Source organism: Zeus faber, assembly GCF_960531495.2.
Source record: "Zeus faber genome assembly, chromosome: 2".
NCBI classification, from domain to species: domain Eukaryota; kingdom Metazoa; phylum Chordata; class Actinopteri; order Zeiformes; family Zeidae; genus Zeus; species Zeus faber.
Genome location: NC_137189.1, coordinates 12224555 through 12244021, shown reverse-complemented (window position 1 = coordinate 12244021; position 19467 = coordinate 12224555). Strand labels below are relative to the sequence as shown.

Sequence of the window (19467 nt, the reverse complement as noted above, 5' to 3'; positions counted from 1 at the left end):
TATTATTATTAGTAGTAGTAGTAGTAGGAGTATGAGTATGATTATTATTGGTAGTAGTACACACTGTTGGAACAGTGCGCTTCAGTTACTTGTTCTGTGAAGACACGCTCCATCGCTAGGTGGCGCTAAGTGTCAAGGAAACTTTCGCCGAAGAAGCAAAGGTCCACTGCGCGTGCGTAAACCACGTACACCGTTCGGCGCTGTTGTGGCTAAATGCTAATGCTAGCTGCTTAGCTGACGGTCTGTCAAGTCACACACCGCGGGGCTGGACAGGGGAAGCACCGCGGCGGAGAAGAAGGGGGACCCGAGCGCCGCGACGACATGGCCGGGCAGCAGTTCCAGTACGATGACAGCGGCAACACGTTCTTCTACTTCTTGACGTCCTTCGTGGGGCTGATCGTGATCCCGGCCACGTATTACCTGTGGCCCCGGGACCAGAACGCTGGTGAGGCCCGATGTGTGGCATGTAGCATGTAGCCACAGCTACACGCTAGCCCACTGCGTTAGCTTCTCTAATGTCAACTGTTATAACTTATACAGCGTTCTGACCTTAAACTGGATATAAATATCTATTTATGTATGTTAAAACACTCACCTTTTGCAATACTATGTATATTATATTGTTACAACCATTTTGTTGTCCACCCTACCACACACAGTATACTGTATGTACAGATGGCAAACTTCCACAATTTCCTACATTTGACAGTGTGAATTGTTCAACCAGGGGTTTATTGTTAATTTTTACGTCTATTGTATATTGCCAAATTCTTTATTTACTGAATGTTTTGGAACATTGTATATCGCCAATTTCCTTCTGTTTTGTTTGTTTTTGACCAGTGAGTAACTATATTCACTGAGTTGTTATGTTATCTAAGAAGAAGAAGAAGAAGAAGAATCTTTATTTGTCACACGACACGCCACTACAACACACGCACACACATGCACATGCCTTTTGGATGGTGGCCGGTGAAATGGCTCCTCTGCATTTGACCCATCCTGGCTTGTCCTTCATCTGGGGGGGCAGCCAAGAGCAGTGGGCAGCATTCAATGACGTGCCCGGGGACCTGGTTCCATGTGTCCATCGCTGGTCAGATGATTGATCTGTGCATGTTTTTGGTGGGGGTGCTTACTGATGTTACATGGAGGACACCCCATGTGAGTACGGGGAGAACATGCAAACTCCACACAGAAAGGATCCTAATTGGGAGATAACCCACCGGACCACGGTGCCAACAGCGCCCCAGGCGGGAATCAAACCCAGTAACTTCTTGCTGTGAGCCAGCAATGCACTGTGCCACCGTACCATCTAGGTGCCCCAGGACCGAGTTATTCAAATACAACATGTAAAAAGTTGTGTTCCACAATACAGCCTTTCAGTCCCCTCTGACTGTGCGCTGTAATACTTGACTAATCTGTGATATCAGCATTACACACTGTGCCAAGGTGACGTTAGATTACATGAAAACTTCACTTGTAAGAAACCTCACAGTGAATCATCAGCTGTTCTCAGACCTGATTGCATGACAGCGGTGGATCCACTTCATGATTTTAACTTGGGAGGCTTAGAGGAAATACCAAGGAATGATACAAACCTTTGTTTACTGTGTTCCTCCAGGTAAAAGTCCCTTTGAGATCAGGATTTATTTTGCAAGGCAGACCTGTTCACGTTCAGAACCTATGATTAGACATAACAATTAAGAAGGACCACAGTTTGAGTTCAAAGTACAAAATCTGTATCTCACACCTTAAGTTAGTTTAATAAAGTAATAAAATCAGCCAGAGAAATGAGTGTTAAGTTTAGCCTCATGCTGAAGCTGTTTCTAGCATTCCAGCGCATAATAATTAAAAGCCTTCTTCCCAAATTTTAAGGCAATATGGGGGATTCTAAACTAAAGAAAATGACTTCATCAAAGCCTGTGGTTGCTGGGGCACCAATTAAGAGGATAGACACATAGTAGAGAAGTAAGCCAGTAATGGCTTTATAGAAAATGAAACCATTTATGGTGACTTGGACTTCAGATCTTCCTCCTTCCTTGACATTTAAAACACTGAAATAAAATATTACTGTCAATTCATCTGTTGGGGGAATCTCGCCGTGTCTGGGATCTCACAGTGATCACAATAAACTTGTGTTTTTTATTCTTTTTTTTTTTCTTTTGCATTTGTGGATGGATGGAGCTTTGAAGCATATACTTTCTATGTGCCTACAGTTTATTAGTTCCCTCTGTTTGAGCTAATCACAACCCCCCCAACTCTACTCCATTTTATTTCCTCAGAGCAACTACGCCTGAAGAGCCTGAGAAGAGTCCATGGCAGGTGTTTGTGGTATCGGCTCAGGCTAATGAAATCACAGCAGAGCATCGTCCCCACGTTAAAGTGAGTCCCCTCTCCCAATTGTGAAAGCCAAAAAAGCCACATAAAACACACAGCATCGCAATGCACCTCTCATTAATGACTTCCATGACATTAGCAACATGATGGAAACAATGTCTTTGCATTGAACTGATCCTCCTTTTATTTGATTCCATTTTTATTGTCATTTGAAGTATTTTGATTCATTAGAATGTATTTTGTGTTTTTAGTGTCATACAGTAGTGTAAAATTAAGGCTTGGATAAATTGGAAGAGGATAAGGGTCATTGGTGATGTTGAGGGGCTCTCCACAGGCAGTGGTTGCCATAGGTGACCTCATTTCAGTGATGTTTGTAGTGGAGTAACTGGTCTCTAAGTAAATAACTCAAAATCAGTAACCTTGATACTCAACAGATCCTCAAGGTGCATTTGTTTTAATTACAAAAATAGTTATGTTTAGGCATTACTTTAGAGATAAATAAATGAAGGTATAGGGTTATAACTGGTTACAGTTTAGTTAATATAGTATGTAGGAGATGGTTAGTTTAAGGTATGGAAATAGGTTCGTAGACAATATAGTTCTGAGTCACCACTGCATTCATGCTTCCGTATTTATCTAACTGCTGATTGTTATTGTCCTAGATACAAATAAATAACCTCACTGGAGTATTTTTTTCTGGAACAATTGAATTCTTTGGAAACAACACTATATATTGGAACCAAATAAATTGCAAGTGTTTGAATGTCTGCATGCGGTTGTTTGCTCGTCTCTTTGCCGGCTGTCAGATTCGCTTTGTTGTGCCTCTCCTGTGAAGACGCTTCCTGCTGTGTGCTTCTTGCGATGCTCGCACAGTTTGTAGTACAGCGTAAAAGCACACTCGCATCAAAACGCACTGATTATATCACCGCTGGACTTTATATGTGTGTTTAGTCACTCAGCAAAATGTTTACTGTTGGTCAGGTGTGACTGTCAGTTGTTTAGACTTATCGAACTATTATGGTTGCGTGTGTTTTGGTTCTTTTTCAGAGTAAGTGCTGTGTTTAGGTTTTTTTTCCATCTGATCCGGTGTGTTTATAAATGTGTTTAATTTCCTGCTTTCCTAAACACTGTGCTGCCATTAGAGAATTCCATTTCATCCTGTCCCAGTTATCTGGTTGTTTTAGTGGCTACTGGAAGGACAGCTGTTCGGTTTACGGGCATTTCACCGCCCCCTCCATCGTTTTCCTCTGACTCAACCTCCCATCTCGCTCATCGCACACCTGCCTCTGTCTCTCAGCGTGTCACTCCTGCCCTCTCCTCCTTGTCACCCCCCCTGTGTTTCCTTTTTACTTAATTTTCCCCACATTGGTCATCCACTCTTTTGTTCTGCTTCTCTAGATGGGTTTTCTGCCGAGCTGTTATTTTTTTATAATTTTTTTTCTTGCTTTTCAAAGTTAAGGAATTGTCTGTTGGGATATTTGAGGAAATGAATTGAGAGGAAACAAACCAAGGCTGTACTGTCACTCTGTAGAATTGCTTCACTTCTTTTGTCATCCCTTACTCACAATCACTTTCTCTCCCTTCCACCCTTTGCCAATAAACACGCTGTTGATATGATTATTGTTAAGAGTGGATACTGGGTGTTTTGCTGGTTGTGCCATGCAGACAGGGCAAGCTAGCGGGTGGTTGCTATGGCAACAGATGCTGCAATTCTCACTTTGGGGTTTTTCCATTGTCATGGAAACCTGCATCCAGCATGCAAGCGCAATACAAATAATATCTATGGCAATGTCACAGGGCAAATTCATTCCAACTCCACAACTGAGTAATATAATTGGTTCATTAAAACTCAGCATGTAATAAGTTTTACCTATCAACACTATAACTGAAGAATAATTTAGGCTTATAAAGATTGTCACCCAAGACAAACGGTAAACCTTACTATGGTATGTCTGTGACGTTATTGTTTTTTATATGTCTATCTGTCTTCTGTCTCCGTAGAAAAGCAGCCTTGTTGTTCGGATGGGCTGTGTTCCTGCTGCTAGCTTATAAGGTGTCCAAACTAGACAGAGAGTACCAGGAGTACAATCCCTATGAAGTCCTCAACCTGGACCCGGTAAACACACACACTCTGTTCTATGTTCACATTCTTTGTGTGTCTTTCTGTCTGTGTGGTCAGTTAGTCCCATACACACCAGCTAGTTATGATCGTTGTCTGGTCATTCTGACCTTTCTGTAATTTGTCTTTCTGTGTCTAGGGCGCATCTCTGTCAGAAATCAAGAAGCAATACCGTGTTCTGTCACTGAAGTTCCACCCTGATAAAGGCGGAGATCAGGCCACCTTCATGATGATTGCCAAAGCCTATGCTGCGTAAGTCTGACTTGACTCAATAGAGGAACTATAGTGAATATAAATGTGCACTGTTTTACATGTACGTTTTCAAACTGTGCCATTCATTTGTTTTATTCTCTGCACCTTTACCCTCAAAGTCTAACCAATAACCAGTCAAGAGAGAATTGGGAATTATATGGCAACCCAGATGGTCCAGGAGGTGAGTTGTCTGTTTGTCACAGCTATATACTGTATATATCATATACAGACAACTAGTTTCAGTAGTTAATTTCTTCCACTTTTTAATCTCCAGCAACCAGCTTTGGTATCGCCCTGCCGGCCTGGATTGTGGACCAGAAAAACTCTATGCTGGTATATTTGGATTAGCTCAAATGTTGTTTTGCCTTTTTTACTCCTCAACTGGGAAACGTTCATTGTGACTTGAACTAGTGTAGTACAGGGGTGATAAATCTAAAAATGTTCTTTCCTTTTTTATGTTTTTTCTTCTTTGTTTTTTCTGTCAAAGCCATGGTGCTTCTGCCTTGTCAAATTGAATTTACAAATACCAAATAGGGTAAAATTAAGTACCTTTGACAAAAATGTGTTAATGTAATTGTCAGCTGGACCACAAGATAATTTTAAGCAAGGTTTCTCATCACATCATTTGAATTTTCTGAAAACCCAACATTAGAAATGTGAGCTTGGTCAGGGCTAATGTAAAAGTACCTACCTACTGGTTGAGACTAGTAAAAGGGCCAACTCCTAACTTAATGTGGCCTCAGATCAAGGGGGACAACACATTGTTTAATCTTCTCGTAAGTGGCTCCATTAGAAATGGATCGATTGCGCATGTCAAACATCTTGCTGTTGTTTGTGTTGTTGCTTAAGAGTTTGTCTCTCCTCTCAAATGTGATTCAAGATGCAATCGTTTGGTCTTTTAGGTGCTGCTGGTCTATGGACTGGCCTTCATGGTAATCCTTCCCGTTGTTGTGGTGAGTGTTTACAACAATATGATGAGACGTTGGTGTGTTTTCCTATAGTGAGTCTAAAGTTACCTTTTGAGATTAGATTGTATCATTCACTTGCCCAATCTTTCCTTCCTTTTTCCTCTCTCAGGGTACGTGGTGGTATCGCTCCATCCGCTACAGTGGAGACCAGATCCTCATCAACACCACACAGCTCTTCATGCACTTTATGTACAAGACCCCCAACATGAACATGAAGCGTAAGTTTAAACTTCCCGCACTCCCGTCTTGTGTTAACATCCGGCTGCATGATCTTATTTTTGGACGTTTACCATTACTTTGTGCAAGCTTTCATATGCAGTCTGCAGGTCCTCAAAATCTCTCTGAAATGACTTAAATCTAGTGTAACCAATGAGGACTTTCATTAGTCAAAAATTGGAATGCATTTATGTCATCTTAAACATTGTGTCTGATATATAAATGTCTTGTTCTTCATCATCACTTAACACTTGTGATGTTATAAAACCCAAAACCTATGTCCAAAGTTCTGTGGGAAAATTCGATTTGTACCAGTTCCTAATGTGTTACCTTACTATCTGACCTGATGGAAAGTTATCAAAACAGTTCATAGAATCATCTAGTTCATGACCCTGTTTCTACTTACCTCTCTGTTCCAAACATACAGTATAGTACTGAGCTGCAGTATGTTATTGAATAGATTGTTTGATCAGTCATATTTACTGCTCAGCCTGTTTCTGTTCCTGCACTCGACAAGTTAGTAGGTTGTTGGACGATCGGTCAGGTTTTCACCTCTGCATGACCTCTGCTCCCTCCAGGGTTAGCCATGGTGTTGACCGCAGCATTTGAGTTCGACCCACGCAGCAATAAAGAAGCCACCATACGGCCAACGGACAACATTGAAGTGCCACAGGTAGGACTAGTAGAAAAACAGCTATTTGTACGTCTGATTGTGACTGCATGTTTTATCAGCTCAAGAGAAAAAGGAAATGAAATAGAATTCTGTGTGTCATATCTCGTGTGGTCCTGTCGCAGCTGATCCGTGAATTGGGGAACATCAACGTGAAGAAGAAGGAGCCTCCATTCTGCTACCCCTACAGCCTGAAGGCCAGAGTGCTGGTTCTCGCTCACCTCTCACGCATGGAGGTCTCAGAGGACTTGGAGGAAGGTAGGGCTCCGGACGCCGTTCAAGGTCTCTATGCGTGGATTTTATTTGATTCAGTACACGGGAGTAGTCAGATTTGCATTTATTAACAAATTGGACAGGCACTCCAGACACCTGCCAACCTGCATGCATTTTGTGTACCAACCACGTGATATTTGGTCAAAATAGGTAGGTATGAAATGCCAGCTGAAACTATGCAAAAAAAACTATTTATTGTAATTTGATTTACAGGAAACAATCAATACCAAACAATACTGTACATTTATTCGGTATTTAAACAACATTCCCTGGATTTGACCAAATGCTACGACCAGTGGTTTCTGTAACCCCTCCCCTCCCTCTCCTCTCATCCACTGAGCGCAGCAGTACTATTGTCCACCGAGGTGTAACACTGCATTGCTGAGGTAAGATGGGAAGTGGAGGACTAATAATCAAGCACAAAAATGTGACTGTAATGTTAACATATAAAATGTGAGATAGAGCAATCGATACGCCTGAGACCGGAATCGGCTGTTTTTCAGCTTGATCGGCGGTGACTGGCCGGTCAGTGTCAGACACACCCGATTCGGTGCCAGTCTAATCTACACGCCCGATACAGTGCTTATGTACTCGCAAAAATGTTCAGATAATCAAACCGATAACAGCGTAATGCAACGTAGTTGCGTAGTTGACCCTCAAAAAAGAGTGAAAGAAAGAAAATGTCGGCTGTTTGGAGGTGCTCCAAGGTAAACAAAGAAGAGTAGATTAATGATTTATCTTCGCCTGACAATATTCCAAAATTGAGCAGACTGCCTATCTACCACTGTCACTGCAGTGGAGCCTCTGCTCTGGTTGTTCTTAGTGCACAAGCCTGACTCGTGATGAAAGGTTAGACTCTTTTTTTGAAACTGTTCTTTATGAGTCAGTCAGTAAAAGTAGTGGTTCGATTTGATTCAGTTGGTTTAATGCACGGTGAGCGAAGGAGGACTTCCAGTGAACGAGAGTGAGAAGAGTCGGTAATTTATTTTCATTCATTGTGATTGTGTGATGAATGATTGCAATTTATTTTGGAATGGCCTTGGAATTGCAGTGGTAGTCCGTATGCGCAGCTGTCCTATCACATGAGCGTGATCAGATCCCAATGAGACCGAATGATAAGAAAATTTCTCCAATCACGGATATAACATTAAAATGATTGGATGACACTGTAAAACATATTTAGTCAATGTGTTTATTATGAACATCAATTGAATGAAAATCAGAAATTGGAAAATTTGCACAAACAAAATTGGAATTGGCAGGTCAGCTTAAAAAAAATAAAATAAATAAAGTGAAGCAAATTGCAATCGGTGCATCTCTAGTTGGTACACATGTTTAGAAACTTTACGCGATGATGCATTTCAAGCGGTATATCCTCATGAGATGAATGTGCTTACGGTATGTCGTTTACAGCGTACTTCCTCGTACTTTAGTTACAGTAACTGAAACTCATGGAGACTCCCTGTTACACTGTCGTGGTACTCAAAATATTTGCATGGCAGGTCTGCAGATGGTTTAGAAACCGATGGTTTTCTGATCCTGTATGTATAACAGGCTTTTGTTTTTGTTTTATTATATTACAGACCAGAGGTTTGCGGTGAGGAAGAGCCCGGCGCTACTCCAGGAGATGGTCAATGTTGGTTGCCAACTCACAATGATGGCCAACAGCAGAGGAGGTACACATGCCCTCATACACACCTTAGAGGATGGGTTCACATGTTTGTCCCACTGTATTGAAGCATACTGAGAAGCTGCAGCAGAATGCTATGGTTCCCAGTAGTCGCTTTCAGTGAGGTTGTGCGGTGTAACAGTTAGACAGTAAATAATGGGAAGACATTTTCAGCAGCAAGCATTCCAACACACATCTTCTGTGAAAATGTAGGTGAGATTCTGGCGCCGTTGTTCTCATTGTACTTCATGGATGACCGGTACTTAGAAAAATAGTGTAGTGCTTATCTCAGGAATTATATTGTGTATGTTTTCCCTGAAGGTTTATCTATTTATCTATTTATTTATTTATTTATTTATTTATTTATTTATTTATTTATTTATTTATTTGTGCCACTGTGCATGATCGAAATGTTTAAGATGAATGCAATAGTAGCATTGCAGGTTTTTTTTCCTCTTTGATTTAATTGTATTTTTGAACAAAGTTAAAAACCTAGCCAATGCCTGCATGTGTGTCCAGGGTTCCACGCTCCTCGCCTGGTGTCCATAGAGAACTGCATGAAGCTGACCCAGATGATTGTGCAGGGTCTGCAAGAATCCAAGTCACCACTGCTGCAGCTACCCCACTTTGAGGAGGAGCACCTCCGCTACTGCATCTCCAAGAAGGTATCCGACCACCAGTGACTTCTTATAAGACAGCGTGATGCCTAGCACTCTCATAACCATCAAACAATACATCAAATAAGTTCTAAATAATATGTGCATCTGAAGGTAAAAGTATAGAAATAAATTAAGGTAAATGGAATTAGTTGGCACGATTAACATTTGGTTTTTTTTGTTTTATTATTATTACTTTTTTTAACGATTTGCAAACTGACTTGCATAGGAATGCTGCTGGTTAATGAGTGTTCTGAGAAATGAGAAATGGCCACTAGAGGGCGTCAAAGAACTTTTGTCTAAGTAGAAGGTAGTTAAAATCTACCTTGTTAAAAGATGCTAGAAATGTTCATTGCCCATTTGGGTACACTGCTGTTGGATCATTTAATTTTGGTTTTCTTTCTAACTTGTTCTCTATCCTCTTCTCCAGTACAAGGTGCGGAGCCTGCAGGACCTGGTGAGTCTTAAAGACTCTGAGAGACGCAGCATGCTGCGCTTCCTGGGGGAGGAGAAGTATGATGAGGTCCTGGCTGTGCTGGGAAGCTTCCCTCACATCAACATGGAGACCAAACTTCAAGGTAAGTCCCCAAAACGCAGGTATCAAAACGTTTATCTTTTAGATCAACTTTTCGCAGTTTATATTTTATGGCGTTTTGGCCTTTTGAGTAATAACGCAAATTGAGTGAAAATGTTCATCAGTAATTCAATCTGCAGTCGACATTCAACAAGTTGTTTACCAGCTGGTGCAAAACATAACCAATATGATGCGTTGCCTTTTTTAAACTTGATTACATTTTTCCTGAAGGGAAATTATAGCTTGACTTTTCCTTTCTTGTTCTGATTGTCTCCCACTCTTCATCTCTTCTCAGTCCTTGATGATGAGGACAGCAATAACATTACGGCGGGCTCCATTGTCACAGTTACCGTCACCTTAACCAGGAAAAGGATGGCGGTGAGATGCTAATCCATTAAGTCTGGTTTGGTTAAAGCTTATGTCATTATGTCAGCTCATGTGGGATGTTTTTGTCTTATCATTTGCATAGATTTTTCTATTTTGCTGCTTCTTATTGTGTGTGTGTGTGTGTGTGTGTGTGTGTAGGAGGTGTTTGAGAAACAGCAGGACGACACAGCTTGTCCAGGAGAAGAGGGCGTCGCCACAGAGGAAGGGGTACAGCTGCTCTCAGAACATATCGGTAGCATATTTATAGGGCTGCCCCCAACAGTTGACCAAACGTTAGTCGACAAGAAGAGTCTTAGTCAAGTTTTTCATCGGTCGGTCGCAGGGGGAAAAAATAAAATAAAATTTGGGGCTGCGCCTTGTCAAAATTAACCTTAAGACCTATATGGCTGGACCCGTGTATGAAACGCTAGAGAGCTTTTAATTTGAAAATAATAAAAAAAAAAATAATAATAATAATTCCGGCTCGGTATCCCGGACGGGAAAGGCACAGCGAGTAACAGAGTCCGTGTCCTGGTAAATGTGCCCGATTAGGGGTCCCTAATGAGGGGATGCCGACACCGGGAAAACGATCTTTGGTAGGCCACATTTTAGCCTCAGTTTAGTCCTGGAACTCCAGCCATTTTCTGATGCCCCAAAATTATGTATTTATTTACATATTTACGTTATATAATTAACATAATTATACACACAATTGAATTAATGTTGTAAACGTTCAACGACAAGCCGTCTAATTGCTTGAACTGACGACTAATAGTAGACTAGGAAAATCTTTAGTCGGGGGCTGTCCTAAATATTTCACACCATATGCACATGTAATTATGAGCAAAATAGTAATTAAAAAGAATACATCACCTTTCACACATAAAATACAGATCAATGTGCTTGACCTAAAAAGCAATATAGAGGAAAACAAATTGCATGTAAAGTGGATGAAAGGCAGCTTAAAAGTGTTTAAAATTCCAGAGATGTTGCACATAAATGATCACTTAGAAGCATTAAAGAGGCAAGATAATGCAAACGAAAGAATCAATAAAATTTAAAAAGTAGAACATTAGAATAAAAAGTGCTGCTCATTATATGCAAGGTAAAATAAATATGTTTTCTGCTGTTGTTTCAAGTAAGGGGGGGGGGGCTGCATTCCCAATTTTCTATTGGGTTGTGAAAACAGCAGCAGAAGACCTGAGAACACAGACACAACGGAGAATTCGATATATAGTTGTGGAACCCCGCTTGCATCCTACATTTCACATTCCGGTCGTCGTGAGTTCAGCTTTTTCTGTGCATGTCGTCCGCACAGCAAGGAGACTCCAGTAAAACCAAAACCAAAGTTTGGCAAAACAAGAGTAAAGGTGCCAAGAAGACGGCCAAGTCCAAGAAGAAGAAACTAACGAAGAAGAAGGCCACGCCCGCCCCCAACTCCAAAGCCAAGCAGGCCAACGGCAACGTGGCGGGAAACGTAAGCGTCCGACCCTCGGCAGAAGTCCAGATTACGCCTGAATTGCCTCCGTTTCAGCTTTAATGAAAAGACATGTTGTGATCTATAATCCATTTAGAATATTGATAGACCGCTCATTGTGAATATATTTACGAGAGTTTTTTTCCGTCCACCAGGATGTGGTAGCAGCGGTAAAGGAGGAGGAGGACGAGGGCTCGGACAAGGGTAGCGACTCGGACGAGGGCGAGGCCAAGGCCAACAAAGACTCTCCCAGTGAGAGGGACGAGGAGAGCGACAAACAGAGCGACACGGAGGTGGACGAGGTTGCCGGTGACGACGAGGAGGTCAGAACTGTGTTGAGACGGCAAATCATCCAAATCTTATGGTTCAATGTCAATAGGAGGCTCTTTTGACAGGTGTTATAACAAGTGTTAAAACTGGTGTTAAAACAGGTGTTAGAATTTCCCTGACGTTTAAAGGGAAGTTTAAACTTAGACTAGTCTAAAACTCAGAAAATAATATTGCGTGTATTATAAAAATTGGTGTCTTTTGCAAGAGCCAATTGAAACAGTTTATCACATTCTTCAATAACCAAATTGTACTTTAAATGCCGCTGCCTAGCCATAGTTCACCATCTTTCGGGTATATTGCACATGTTCAAGCTTCAGCCCCCCGACGGACTGGGCGGAGGCGGACCGGTGGTGCGCCCGAGCCCCGGTGGGCCGGGGAAGAATACGTTAAAATGACTCGTATTACTGGTGATGACTAGCAAGGGAAGCAACGTTTAATCGACTAGTCAACTAGTCGTGCACTTCCTTAGTAAAAGATAGTATACGAAACAGGAAATTGGGGATAAAAACCTGAGGGTCTTCTAATGGCCTTCCGTCCTCCCCCTTTAGGAGTGGGAGGCGTTGCAGCAGAGCATTCAGCGGCGGGAGCGTGCTCTGCTGGAGACCAAGTCCAAGGTGACGCACCCGGTCTACAGCCTCTACTTCCCCGAGGAGAAGCACGAGTGGTGGTGGCTCTACATTGCCGACCGTCGAGACCAGGCACTCGTCTCCATGCCCTACCACGTGTGCACGCTCAAAGACACAGAGGAGGTGTGTGTGTCTGTGTGCAGATCTCAAAGGGACACACCATTTGTTTTTTGGGGGGTGGGGTGAGCGAGCGAGCTTTTGTCATTCTTCCCCAGATTCAAGTGAGAATTGGAACCAATTCCATTCCTGTGTGTCCAGTGCTGAGTTAGCAATGAGCTGAATGCTAACATGTTCAAGCTCAACGAAAGGCCGCAGAGGGAAGTGACGAGCCTAGCTCATGTGAAATTGGCGAAATACACCTATTTAAGCCATACATCTTGTCTTTTGTAAAAATAATAACACATAAACAAGATCACCATTATTTAATTTGTTTTTTTCAGAATCTATTTGACTCATGCATAAAATAATACACAGGATCTGATGTTTTATTCCTGATAATTAGGGGGCTACACACACCCAGTCTCTTCAAACGACGTCACACACTCGTGCCTACAATTCAGGATAAGGCATGAATGGAAATATCACCTCTCCTATTTTAAAGCAAATATGTAAGCCATTCTGTGCTAATGTGTGTGTGCTAATATTTGAGTTGCCAGGTCTGTGTGCATGTGTAAGTAAAAATGGCGTTGTGTGTACACTGTCTAGGACTGTAATCAGCCTGGAGGAGAAAGGTGTCGAGAATGTGCACGTATTTTTATTTCATTTTTTCTCACTCTTTTTCTCTTTCTTCAGTTTTTGCATGTGCTGCAGCTCCTCACACACCCTGTTGCTAAGCAACCCTTTGCACCGGCGTCATTAATCCTGTGTGTGGGTTTGTGGGTGTGTGTGTGTGTGTGTGTGTGTGTGTGTCCTCTGATCCTGGTATTTCAAAAGAACAGTGTGGATCAAGTATCAGGTCAAAGCTTAACGATGCCCATGTTGGTCTGGGTTAGTGACCCTGTTCTGGGGAGACGTGACGATGGGAGGTGTTTTCCATAACAGGCCACCGACTAGTCATCCATTATGTCATTTTAACAGATCCTCCTGTTGTTTGTTTTGTGCAGACATTTATGCAGACATTGTTTAGGGCGGGCTGTATTGCTTGGGAGGGGTGCTGGAGGGGTTGGTGAGGTGTACAGCAAGGCAGTAAATAGCTGGCAACGTCACGGCCCATTTCCCACTCCCGGGCCTGGATAATTATTAGCGTTAGACAGTGCCGATAATGAGATGTTTGTATGAAATGGCACGACATGTTAATCACAGTTCTAGTTAATGTCTGCGTAATATTTACAGTCGGACTCAACGGCGGTAATTACCAAACACACTGCTGCTCCCATGCAGAGGCAGAATGGCTGTGTGTGATAAGTCGGTGTTGATTGTTTTGCACTGTGCATTCTGTTCGATACTGCTGCATATTCATACATTTATTGAGTGGGTTGCCCTACTTCTATATTTTGATTTCAGGGAGCCACCTTTAAACCAAAAGCAAGTGAAAAGCACATTTTGGGGGGTGGGGTTCTAGCAAAATGAGAAGACATGATAAGCTTGATTCATAACAGTGGCTTTAAAATAAGAATACAACCCAATTTAAATATCTTTGTAATATTACACTTGCTATATGAAGCAATTATGCTGTCTTCTTAATTGCAAGTAACTGTTATTAATCAAGCTTATGTTAGTATAGGTTATGTATAGGTATAGGTTAAAATATATTTTCCAGATAATACAGGTTTTTAACTAGATCCCAGTTCCCAACGCAAAACTAAGCTTTAGGATCTATTTCCATTGAATATCTAAATCTAAACATTGACTATTTCATAAACAAAATATTAATCAAATCATCCACATCAAACGATTTCCCCGGTGACTGTTTGCAAGTGATACCTTTTGTGGTTACATGATATGGAATGTGTTTTTATTTTATTTTTTTAAATTAAAATTTGATATAAACCTGTGTTGTTTTTTTGATCCCAGGTGGAGCTGAAGTTCCCGGCCCCGTCCAAAACAGGCAACTATCAATACTCTGTGATCCTCCGCTCTGACTCCTACCTAGGATTGGACCAGATCAAGCCACTCAAGGTAACAACAAAGATGTTTGTGTTTAAAAAGCACTTCACTCTGAACCTTTTCTACTGCGTCGCCATCCAAGAGATTGATCTATCGATCGATCTAAAATAGAAAAATAAAGTGCTTTATTGCTAAATGTAAATAAAAAATAAATTACAATAGGATACATTTATGGAGATAAATACAGTGGGGGAAATAATTATTTGATCCCTCAGTGATTTTGTAAGTTTGCCCACTGACAAAGAAATGAACGGTCTATAATTTTTGTGGTAATTTTTGTTAGGTTTATTATAACAGTGAGAGACAGAATATCAAAAAGAAAATCCAGAAAATCACATTAAATAAAAGATATAAATTATTTTGCATTTCATTGAGTGAAATAAGTATTTGATCCCCTACCAACCATAAAGAATTCTGTCTTCTACAGATTAGTCCTCTCACTTTAAGAAAGTACTCCTAATCTCAACTAGTTACCTGTATAAAAGACATCTGTCTCAACTCATTACCTGTATAAAAGACACCTGTCCACAGAATCAATCAATCAGACTCCCAACCTCTCCATCATGAGCAAGACCAAAGAGCTGTCTAAGGCCATCTGGGACAAGATTGTAGACCTGCACAGGGCCAGAATGGGCTACAAGAGCATTGGCAAGAAGCTGGGTGAGAGGAGACAACTGTTGGCGCGATTATTTGAAATGGAAGAATCACCGTCAATCTCCCTTGGTCTGGGGCTTCACGCAAGATCCCACCTTGTGGGGTATCAATGATCATGTGAAAGGTGAGGGGTCAGCCCAGAACTACACAGGGGGAGCTTGGTAATGATCTCAAAGCAGCTGGGACCACAGTCACCAAGAAAACCATTGGTAACACACTACGCCATAATGGATTAAAATCCTGCAGCGCCCGTCAGGTCCCCCTGCTCAAGAAGCCCGTCTGAAGTTTGCCAATGAACACCTGAATGATTCAGAGAATGCTTGGGAGAGGGTGATGTGGTCAGATGAGACCAAAGTCGAGCTCTTTGGTATCAATGCGACTCGCCGTGTTTGGAGGAAGAGGAATTCTGACTATGACCCCAAGAACAGCATCCCCACCGTCAAGCATGGAGCTGGAAGCATTATGCTTTGGGGATGTTTCTCTGCTAAGGGGACAGGTCGACCTATCGCATCGAGGGTAAGATGGATGGGGCCATGTACCGTGAAATCCTGGGTGACAACCACCTTCTCTCCGCCAGGACACTAAAAACGGGTCGTGGATGGGTCTTCCAGCACGACAATGACCCAAAACATACAGCCAAGGCAACAAAGGAGCGGCTCAAGAAGAAGCACATTAAGGTCATGGAGTGGCCTGGCCAGTCTCCGGACCTTGATCCTATAGAAAATCTGTGGAGGGAGCTGAAGCTTGGAGTTGCCAAGCGACAGCCTCGAAACCTTAAAGATTTGGAGAGGATCTGCAGAGAGGAGTGGTCCAACTTTCCTCCTGAGATGTGTGCAAACCTGGTGATCAACTACAAGAACCGTCTGCCCTCTGTACTTGCCAAGAAGGGATTCTCCACCAAGTACTAAGTCATGTTTTGATCGGGGATCAATTACTTATTTCACTCAATGAAATGCAAAATAATTTATATCTTTTATTTAATGTGATTTTCTGGATTTTCATTTTGATATTCTGTCTCTCACTGTTATAATAAACCTAACAAAAATTACCACTAAGATTATAGAGCGTTAATTTCTTTGTCAGTGGGCAAACTTACAAAATCACTGAGGGATCAAATAATTATTTCCCCCACTGTAATTGTATCTCCGTAAGTAATTTAACACTAAATTACATTTCTATGGATATTTTTTGCACACAATGACTTTTGGTCCGAATAATTTGTCATTTAAATAAACAGGATTATGAAGACACGTGAAATAGAAAGAATCTCTACAAAGTACGCTCAATTTGAAACTATTTTCATAAAGTCATTTTTTGAGTTTCGTGGCTTAAAGTGTAAAATTGTCAACCGTGTCTTAGACAGTGAAAAGGCCTATGAGGCTTTATTTACGCTTGCACTGCCTGACATCTTTAACAAATGATGTCAGAAATTTAACAAACTTAAGTCTCTCAACTTAATAGACCTACGTAAATAAACAAAATACAAAATTATTTTACTAAATTCAAAAAACTATAAATGCGTGGCTCCATCTTTTTTTTCACACTTAAAAAACCTTATTTGTCATTTACCCCAATTCAATAAGTGTGTCTCTGTGTTCAGCTGGAGGTCCACGAGGCCAAGGCCATGCTGGACAACCATCCCCAGTGGGACATCCCTGAGACGGAGGAGGATGAGGAAGAGCAGGAAGACAGCGATGGCATTGAGGAGAGTGAGGAGGACGATGAGGACAATGACTGAACACACACACACACACACACACACACACACACACACGCAGTTTGTCACCACTCACCCAAAACCCCCTCCACCTACGCCCACGCCACCCGCTATAGCGCTGGTGAGCGGCGATGTCTCACTTGCCACACACACACGGCTGCACAATGGACAATTTCAACACACAGCCGAACAACTTAATACCACCCCACCCACCCAACACCTGAAATTATGGACTATAACCCCCTCCTACCCACCTCCATCTCTCTTCCATGTATGTCGCTTTTAAACAATGACCTCTAATAAGACTTGTTCAGTCTATTTCCGGCGCTAACGGAAGAGAAATCTGTGAATACTTACAAAGGTGTGTGTGTGTGTGTGTGTGTGTGTGTGTGTGTGTGTGTGTGTGTGTGTGTGTGTGTGTGTGTGTGTGTGTGTGTGTGTGTGTGTGTGTGTGTGTGTGTGTGTGTGTGTGTGTACAGGTATGACAGTTTGACACACTGTGGACTAGAGGACCTATTGTCATTATTATCTTGGCTTTTTTTTTTTTGTTTCTTTTCATCTTTTTTTTCCAGAGGATGGAGGGGGGGGGGTGTAAAAATATGAAAAAAAAAAACTCCGTTCAAATAAAATGAAAAACACATGGGCCTCCTATGTTGAAATCCTTTACACACTTTTGTTCAGAATGACTCCATTGTGTTTCCACACCAATGATCTGTTCTATTGTTCACCAAACTGCAGCAGTGGGAGCTTCATCCTCCGTTTGGGAGGGAAAGATGAACCAATACATTAAATAAATGAGTCCGTCGGGTGGTCCGATCCTGCTGTCGGCATAAGGGGACGCGGCGGAGACGTTTCAACCCGTCTGTGCCTGGCGTCGAAATGCTGAATCTACTTATAAGTGCTGATCTCCAGTCAGTGGGAATAACCTGCCTGTTCTGCCTACGTGTCGGGCACGTTTTGTTTTGTTTTTCATTCATTCAAGAAGCCAGAAAAATAATGGTTTGAAATCTGTTGGAATCAAATTGTGACTGCAGGTGATGGAAATGACAAAACTAGCAGTGTTTGATTCTTGGTTGTATTGTTGTTGTTGTTATTATTAATATTATTTTTATTATTAATGTACGTCTCCATACACCAAACGAGGGTCGGAGGCTCCAGACCATTCTGCTCGTTCTGAGAAGTCTCTTTATTTTTTTTTTCTTTACTTTCCTTTTCTTTTTTTCCAACAGTTATAGCACATTCCAGTGTAAACTCATTGTCCGAAACGGCCTTACGAATACAACCGAATACCGCAACTTTACACTTTTCTAGATGTAGGCCTTGGGTGCCATGCACCGCTAGACTTTTGGGAAAAGCTTTGAAATTTTGAATTTTTTTTTTTTTTTAATTATTATTATTCCCCCCCCCCCCATTTTGTCCGTCAGGAAATGCGACAGTATTTTGGCCTTCATTTCCCTTTGGGTTTAAGTTTTAATCACGTCTTCATAGTAATGAGTACAATTTCAATCAGATGAATATCGCTCATCCAGCCATTATTAACAAAGCGACTAATAATTGTGAAAATGGCGTCTTTCTCTCATCCTGAAAAGCGGCTTAGTCAAAGCTTATTTGTTCTTGCAATACTAAGCACATTTCTTTGAGTTCTTATTTCTTTGTTGCCACCAAACAAGCTTAATATTATACATACAACTTGTCGTGGGCTGAGACCGCTTCGATCTCCTACATTGCATCTGTCTTTGTTCCTTAGTGGCAGATTCCCGCCACTAAATATTGGCGATTTGTCTCATTCAAACTAGATGCATCAACAATATTCCACACATTTTTTTGTGAGTCTTTGATTTGTTTTTGTGATTTATGTATTTTTTTCCTTTTTTTTTTTTTTAACTGGACTTGGAAACAGACAAAACCTTACAGTTTTGTCGAATCTCACTGCATTTAGAGGACTGTATTTATAGTTCCATTTTGGGGGGAAATGAGACTAATCTTTCATAACAATCAGCTCCCAAAGTATGTTTAGAATTGCTCTATACCTTAGTCCGTTGTGTCGGTGTGGGAGAGAGTTTTGAATATCTGGGTGCATGTTCTTAACTTAAACACCATTTAAAAAGAAAAAGATCCCACATGCACACTATACCCTCATGTAATTGTGTTCAGAGCGGCTGTGCGCCACCAGGTTGTTAATGTATTCCCGAGTATGTATTGCTCTACAATAGAATGTAGCATTGGTGATTTACGCTGTGTGGAAATGAACTGCAATGAGGCTAAATACGACGCCATTTCTCCCACGACACACCTGGTGCAGGGCGTACAAATAGCCCCGCAGGGGGGCTGAGTTTTGGATAAACTACCCAATGATTATCTGCCACTTTTGTTTACAAAGAAACTGTCATTGTAAATGGGAAAAAATATATATTATTTGTATTTAAAAGACCATTTCAAATAAAATAACTTTTAAATTTG

At 41.5% G+C, this 19467-nt stretch overlaps 1 protein-coding gene across 1 annotated transcript; it reads left to right on the top strand.

Moving 5' to 3' along the window:
- Positions 1–271: 271 nt before the first annotated feature.
- On the top strand, positions 272–19467 carry sec63 (SEC63 homolog, protein translocation regulator). The gene is made up of 20 exons (XM_079996659.1): positions 272–445; positions 2280–2379; positions 4336–4450; positions 4593–4705; positions 4825–4886; positions 4980–5038; positions 5608–5658; positions 5783–5891; positions 6468–6562; positions 6685–6817; positions 8416–8508; positions 9021–9166; positions 9588–9735; positions 10027–10109; positions 10257–10325; positions 11416–11574; positions 11730–11897; positions 12453–12653; positions 14544–14648; positions 16891–19467. The coding sequence occupies exons 1-20, from the start codon at positions 322–324 to the stop codon at positions 17026–17028; spliced, it is 2271 nt and encodes a 756-aa protein (XP_079852785.1). The 5' UTR covers positions 272–321; the 3' UTR covers positions 17029–19467.

Coding starts and splice junctions, on each gene's coding strand:
- sec63 (XM_079996659.1), top strand. CDS start 322: ATGGCCGGGCAGCAGTTCCAGTACGATGACAGCGGCAACACGTTCTTC. Junction 446..2,279: donor GCCCCGGGACCAGAACGCTG/GTGAGGCCCGAT, acceptor TTATTTCCTCAG/AGCAACTACGCCTGAAGAGC. Junction 10,326..11,415: donor GCGTCGCCACAGAGGAAGGG/GTACAGCTGCTC, acceptor TCGTCCGCACAG/CAAGGAGACTCCAGTAAAAC.